We start from the raw sequence: 8,149 nt of genomic DNA on the forward strand, positions 1-8,149 counted from the left end.
GAAACCAGGCTATACTTTTCAATAATAAATCTATACGAAATTCGTTGAATGCACAATTAAATCCGTCATATAAACCACACTTCAATATTCAAAACCAAACCAAACCTTTCATAGTCAGTGACTACTACTGTACTGAATAGCTGTCTGGGAACTGTGGGAGAATGCCGAGTCGCCTGACACTGGGTTAATCAGATTTCACAGTCGTTCGAAAATTTTTAACTGTACGAGTATTAGGTACCAGTACCACTGTTTCATTACAAATTTTACGCTTGAAGTTTTCTAAAACTGCATATACAGGTTCATATTTACCTGAGCGTTAGTCACCCTGAGGTAACGTTAGACAATAAGGAAAACAATAGCTATTCGCGTTTCCCACTTCCCACTTAGCAGGACAGTTCAAGGATAAGATTACAAAAGCTACGTCATAATGGGTGTTTTTTGTAGTGGTTCTGCATGCATCAACAATTTATCTTTTAAGTAACATTTTAACTGCTTTGTAAAGGCCACACAAAGTATATGTGTATATATATATATATATATATATATATATAGATATAATATATAAATATATATATATATATATATATATATATATTATCTATATATAATCGTAACTTTCTTAATCTTCAGCAATAAACAGACGAAAATGGATGCTGCTACAGACAGTATTCATTACGAATAGAAAATGGTTATTGCCAGGCTTCGGTGCCCTACTACGTATATTATGCACGAATAGTCTCTGTCACAAGTTACATTAAAGTTTACTGCTGTTACCTTAAACACAGTCTCTCAATAAAGGGTAACAGGTATTATTTGCTACAGAGCTGTTTCCTGCCACAATTCCTACCACCGTATTTAATACAGGTCTGCTAAGACAATTACCAAAGTATCTGTCATTGCCTGCTTTATTTTATATCTTGGTAGTACTATTTACTTATTATTATTATTATTATTATTATTATTATTATTATTATTATTATTATTATTATTATTATTATTATTATATTCAATATTCCTGCGCTTATTTCCTTTCATTCCTATAATGGCAATCATAAATGTTGATTATATAACAGCCAAAGGCTGAGTCTTCAATGAAGTTATTCCTTTGGTGTTTTACCTTGAATTTTCGGAATCGTTATTGCCTTTAAAATACATGTTGTACTTTAAAGGCTGACTGTGTCGTATTATAATTATTAATATTTCTATCGCTATATATTCAACGACATTTATCAATATACAAATAACATCTGTTCACCCACCTGTATCAACAAACAAACAAATATGCATAAACATACGCATAGGTGCTGATATGAGCACATGCTCAAAAATATATTTTACAATGGGGTGAGAAACGAAGGAAGAGATGTTTGAAAAGCAGTTTACTCGTTGTTTATAATATCCGTCTAGATCAGGTTCGCTTCATTTTTTACCGTTGCAATTTGTTTAAAGATATTTGATACATTTGTATGACGATCATCTACAACATTGTTCATTATCATACGCTGAACATTAATTTTTTAACAATGAGTGTATATATGTACATATGTTCTTCTGTTTACCTTTATGAAATATACCTACATTTTATATATACAGTACATAAAAGTGAGTCTCCCTATTTTTTATGAGGGCTTAAGCAATATTTACTGCAGCTGATTTTGCTGTACATTCTGCATTCCATCATCAATATCTCTAAATTACCTTAACGACCATACACCGTGGAGAACGAGTAATAGGCAGGTAATCCTGAAATAGTATCTGGGACGGTGGGAATAAAGGCCTGGTAAACTGGTGGGACTACGTGTGTCACTTCTGGGAATGATGGAGCTTCCAAGGGCGCTGAATATGCCCCTGACGCAGGCAGAGCGTATGCATACTGAGTTGAGACTGCTGGTTGAGATGTACGCAAAGAAGTTGAAGATACAGGCTTTGCTGCCGAGGAAGCAAGACTTGTGCTAGCTGATGAAGTCTGCCCTGGGAATGCAGGTTGCTTGAATGTTGTTGGCTCTGGCGTCTCAAACCTAGATGGTAAATTCAAAGGTTTTGTATCGAATGCAGCACTTGGATTGGGTGATGGAAACGCATGTGACTGAGCTGGATCGTAGGAACTAGAAGAAATGGGCTTTGCTGAAAACTGGGGAAAAGCTGGTTCCCTGATTACGGCTGGCTTTGGGGAATCAAACCGAGAACCTAATGGGGCCTGATCCACAACAGCAGCGTTCGAAACTGGACCTGTTGCAGGACTGAGGCTCATTGCGCCAGGAGCTGTTGTAGGAATTCTTAACGATTTCATAAATTCCATGACTGCAGGCATCAAAACATCAACTTGATTCAATCTGTCTAACTCTTCTGGACGCACAGCCCGCCCTTCGGCCTTTGCTTGTGCCTCTATGGCTTTTTTGGAAAGGGGCATAAAGGCCAAGATAACCCTGTTCGTGAAAGCTGGATCATTTGGGTTTGATAGACTTGGATCACTATTGATCTGCTGAAAAACCTTGGAGATCTCGGGTAAGAATTCCACAACTGCCTCTACCATCCCATCATTTGCTCCTCTTGTATCCAGTAGAAGCTCTCCTGTTGGGTTGCTGCTTGGAGACTCTCCTGGGGTATTCTGACTGCCCAAATTGCCTCCCATAGCTCTCATGGTCTCCATAAATTTGACTATAGCCGGTAATGCCGATTCAAATACCTGGAGCTTCTCTAGGTCATCCTGAGAGGCGGCAGGCTTACCTTCTAATGCATCTCTGAGCAAAATGCTCTGTCTCGTCATAGGCATAAAGGAAGCAACTATGTTCATGATGGAGGTAGGATCTGATGGAAATGAACCCCCTTCATTCTCGGATATCTTCTTGAAAGCAGAAGTGAGTTCTGGAAGAATATTAACAGTTTCTGCGAGAGCCCTGCTGTATTCTCCTGCTTTCTCAGCAGTTGGGTGATGCGCTCCTCGAGCCCGATAAACTTGTGGTGCAGCTGATGCAGTAGATAATACTGCAATTATGACGAGGCAGATCTGGAAAATTATAATTGAAATATATTTAGAACTGTAAGGTGATGAGTACAATACATTCTTATGAATATATAACCAATATTCCCAAAATATTTCCTTTAAAACTTAATTGACAAGAGATATAATAACAAATGGGATATCATATATCACAACCATTGTTTTCTATAAAAGGGCTTAGCAGAATGATAAATAAACCTTAACATCTGCCCTTTGTTTCCAATATGGTAATAGTAAACGTAAAGTTTATCAGTATTCTAATGTTTTACAAACATTTGAGTAAATTTTCTTTTTTGATTAGAACTTTTAAAAACTAATTATCTTCAAGAAGAAAATGATATTTAGCACAGGGAGTTTATTTCAAGAGTGAAAAAAAGTAATTATATTCTATCAGCTGCAAAAGTAAAATCTTTACAACATCACATTTGCATACACACAACATTTAAGTAGCATTCAGTCGCTTAATGGTCTAGTGGCCTTGTCCAAAAAATAAGAGCGTTGTAACTTTTAACAGTACTTAGCAACCTGACATGCATCACAATAAGGCTAAACAAACCCAAAGATTAAGCGAATGTATAATTAACGAAAAGACGCATTAAATATTCATATGGAATAAATCAATATGCCAATTCACTTTCTCGTCAAACTTCCACAGTATACAATGTTCACTTCAGAGATAAATATTATTAATATACCGATTCTTTACACAATTATGAACAACACTCACTGCAAAATTACTATTGCAAAGGATGGTAAAACGTGACAAAATACAGCCGGCAAAACGATTAAACACGATTAATCTGCAATGGTCGGGATGCCTTTTTTTATGCATTGTTTTCAAAAATATTATTCAAGTCTTTTCATTTCTTATTTTTCCATTACTAACCATATTTCTTATATTTTTCATCAATTTGCATTTCAAGGCTTTTGTATTAAAAAAAAAAAAAAAACTGCAACTGCATGGTATATTAAGACCATTTATTTTTGTATAAATAACTAAAGTTTTACAAACATTAAGTAATAATAATAATAATAATAATAATAATAATAATAATAATAATAATAATAATAATAATAATAATAATAATGGAGAAACAAATCCACAGTTATGTAAATGTACATATATTTAAGTTTAAAACAGAAAAGATAGCTTTCGGGAATCTGTACGGTTCCCCTTATCAATCTGAGATTGATAGGGGGAACCGTACAGATTCCCGAAAGCTATCTTTTCTGTTTTTAACTTAAATATATGTACATTTACATAACTGTGGATTTGTTTCTCCATTTGAAGACTCGTGCTACTATGAGGAATTTTTAATAATAATAATAATAATAATAATAATGATAATAATGAAAACAGCCCGAGAATGACCTTACCATAAAATAGAAAAAAAACACACACACACACACCCAAGCGTAATACAAGACGTAAACTGAGGAAGGAGAGGAAAATTAGAGTAATATAGCGGTTGAGACTGACACAAAAATCAACCTGCGTCGGCTGTCTAAGGTTTTATTGCTGCCCTTTTGGGTGAAATGTGTCTCAGGATGACAGGTACCAGGAAGAGGAGGACCAACGGACAATTGCATAACCTCCAATGTTCAATGATGTAACTTCGCTTCGTCCCACGGTTGAGTAATCGTTTTCCACTAAAACTTTATGAAGAAAGAGCAATAGATACGCTGCATACTACAAAGATGATGAGGTTTCTCATAATCCCTTGGAGATGAGGTCAAGCTATTTATTTTAGTTTTGTTTAAAAATCATCGTTATAAATTTCTAAGTTCTCTTTCATGGCAGTTTTTTTTTTCTTTTTTTTTTACAAAGTTCTCGCCACCGAATGGGGAGCGACTGCGTCATCATAAATGTATTTTTTAAAATCATTGTATGCTCTTCAGCAGGAATCATTCTACTCAGATAACTCATAAGTATGTAGATTTGTACGATTTTATCTAGCAATGAGAGTAGATAAGAGTTTTGATCATGACGTTCGATATCTTGATGAAACGAGGTAAACATTAAATCACTAACATCTTCGTCATAGTAGGTTCGGTATTTCAACGACAAAATAGTTCTATTTACTGGGGCTCTAAAATTACACCAGTTCAAGGGCATGTTATTTGCAATGGCAAAATGACTAGATGTACCAAAGATCTCACAGACAATTATCAACTGTGGCAGAAACATCGGTAAAATTATAATACTATAATTTCTCGGAAGCTTTGGTTAAAGAAAGTTAGGATGTGCTGCTGCAATTGACCGTCTGAGATCTTTATCGTTTAAGTGTTTTGCGATTGATGCTGAATACAGATATGAGACAATTAATTTCTTGACTGCTTACAACTGGTTTGTGCATTTTAGACCATTCCTGTTGCTCTAATTCATTCGACTTCCCTTCCCATCACATTTAAACACCTGGGTTTCCACTGGGATCCCTGGATGGATAATAAAATTTGCATGCATGTATGTAGATGAATGCAGTCAAATACGCGCATATATAATATGCAGCATGATAAAAGTACAACTGATCACACATTTTATATATACTATATATACGTATGTGTGCGCGTGTTCATGTTGCGCGTGTCCCTTTTCCCGTAAGAGGCCTTGACCGATGAGGGCGTTGACCTTCAAGATTCCAGCAATACTCGTGAGATAAGGCTACTATAGTCCCATGCCATGTTCTACACAGTTACAGCCTATTTTTGCCGAATAACAACCTAATTCACTGTTTATGTCAGAGGCACAACAAATATTTCAGAAAAGTACGCTCAATTTGCTAATATACGGGCAAGTTCACAAACGTACTACAATAATAACGTAATACATTGCACGTTCGAGAGTTACATCGCCAATAACATATGACGTTCGGTGGGACGGCACTCTGTCTTTACACGGAAATTGTGACGATTTTTCGATACGATGACGAAATTGAGAGACAGAAAGAAACTTATTAATGAATAACTATAACACACTCAAAGCAAAGCTTTGAATAAAAGTAATTTCTCATTACAAGACCCACAAATTAACATATTTCTTATAAAAAAATCACGAATAAAAAACTAGGGCAGGTAGAGTAAAATTTCAATCTGTGGTTGCCTTCAGCATCACAGTAAGGATATGCTCTTCTTGAAGTTATCATGGTTATCTTATTCAGAAGCGTCAGTTTCTGTTTCAGAAATATATAATAAGAACAATTAATTCAGAAAGTAGTGTTGCAAAAATGGTTTACATCATCTTCAGCGTTCATAGTTGGTTATGAATGTATGGTATTAATTACCGAGTTCTCTAAAGCACTGTGAAACGACACCTCATAATTATGAAATGAAGTTAGGTAATCTTATAATTACATTAACTTTCCTTTTTATAATGAAGAAGTAAACTCGATTCTTCTTATATCTAATTCAGATAAGAGAGCACCGAGAAAAGGTGACAAAATGAAACTGTTTCTAATAATCAAAACAAAAGGAAGACACGAACAGCCGACGGGATCATTGACTGGTAAATAAAAAAAAGAAGTGATTTAGATCAGCGCGACAAAATTTCCGTCAAAATACCACAAGCTACGAAAATTCTCCTTTGGCAAGGACATGAGCTGTATATATATATATATATATATATATATATATATATAATATATATATATATAATATATTATTATATATATATATATATATGTGTGTGTGTGTGTGTGTGTGTGTGTGTGTGTGTGCGTTCCTGTGTATGTGTATGTATATGTGTGTATATATATAGATATATATATATATATATATATATATGTATATACTATTTATATATATATATATATATATATATATATATATATATATATATATATATATGTATATATGGAAATAAACGGACCGCATTCAGTACTTTAATACGGAATAAACGCAACCCCTTCATTGAAAAGGCCGGCAATGATCCTGGAAGCCACTAAGAAGATAACTAACCTTTGGAATCATGGCGAAGTTCCCAGTGAAGAGCGACTGTGAAGGACACCTTTGCCTGAGATCCTTTTATACCTCGCCAGTGCGCTGTCAAGGTCACGAGTCTTCCTCCAAGATCGTCGTCCTTGATATGCGATGTGGCTGGTGCCCTCTTCTTCAACTTCTGGTTTTTCATTTTTATTTTTTTGTTTCTCTCTCTCTCACGCCATCCCCAAATCCTTAAAAACCACTCCTTGCCCTGTGGCAAAGGTATCACGTTCCAAGCTTCTGAACAAGGGTAACATTAAGGATTTTATTACATATAAACATAGTGAAGAGGGGTTTCATCTCATTTAGTTTAATTTGGTCGGCTTCATACATGTCAACGGACTGAACTAAGATACGTTATGCCTTTATGTCATATTTGGTGATATTCTCAATAAAATCCAGCCTCTCAGGAGAAATAATAAACAGAAATTAAAGTGTAATTCAGACTTGAATTCAATTACAATACAGCAGTATAAAAATCTGTTTCAACGTTATAAGGTACACTAGAGAAAAATAAACCCTCTTTCACTGTATCTTAAGAGTAAAATCTTTTGTTTCATCTATTTCGGTCTTCAAAATGAAACTGTGGTCCGATAAAAAAACGAAATTGAGGTTGGAATCAGCCTCATCGATTTCAGCATATGAAATGAAACGTTTCTTAAACCTATTAAAACATTTTAACAGATGAAATTAATAATTCTTTAGCCCTATTAGATTTGATGCAAAATATTCTATCCTGAGCAAAAATTGGGGTAGAAGAAATCACAATTGTTTTGTTGATGCAGCTCAAAAAACGCCAGATGTCATGACTGCAGAAAAAAGAGCGAGCATAAATCGGTAACTTTGGTAAAGAATGTGCCGCTTTTGTTGTTCATTTACGGAAATTCGTGAGTATTTATGTAGCACTCTGAGGTGGTATGTAAATGCATTTTTAAAACTAAACAGTGTGCTGTTACAAATTAGGGTTCACTGAACTGCTGTGCAATAAGAGGAAAATGATTATTTTTATATCATTTTTATCATTCATACTATTATCATTCAAAATATGTCATTCATATAGAAAAAGGTAAAACGGTCATTTACTAAATGAGCAATCTTCCATAAAACAGAGTAGTATAACCATCAGTGATAAAAAAAGAAGAAAACAAACAGCGATGGCAAAGAGATACA

The 8,149-nt window shown here is 34.7% G+C and overlaps 1 protein-coding gene across 1 annotated transcript; it reads right to left on the reverse strand.

The window, feature by feature from the left end:
* Nucleotides 1–1,361: 1,361 nt before the first annotated feature.
* LOC135216665 (uncharacterized) lies at nt 1,362–7,009 on the reverse strand. The gene is made up of 2 exons (XM_064252052.1): nt 6,956–7,009; nt 1,362–3,007 (listed from the first exon to the last, which is right to left on the reverse strand). The coding sequence occupies exons 1-2, from the start codon at nt 6,965–6,967 to the stop codon at nt 1,700–1,702; spliced, it is 1,320 nt and encodes a 439-aa protein (XP_064108122.1). The 5' UTR covers nt 6,968–7,009; the 3' UTR covers nt 1,362–1,699.
* Between the last annotated feature and the right edge of the window lie 1,140 nt (nt 7,010–8,149).

The sequence above is a fragment of the Macrobrachium nipponense genome, chromosome 6, assembly GCF_015104395.2.
Source record: "Macrobrachium nipponense isolate FS-2020 chromosome 6, ASM1510439v2, whole genome shotgun sequence".
In the NCBI taxonomy this organism is placed as follows: domain Eukaryota; kingdom Metazoa; phylum Arthropoda; class Malacostraca; order Decapoda; family Palaemonidae; genus Macrobrachium; species Macrobrachium nipponense.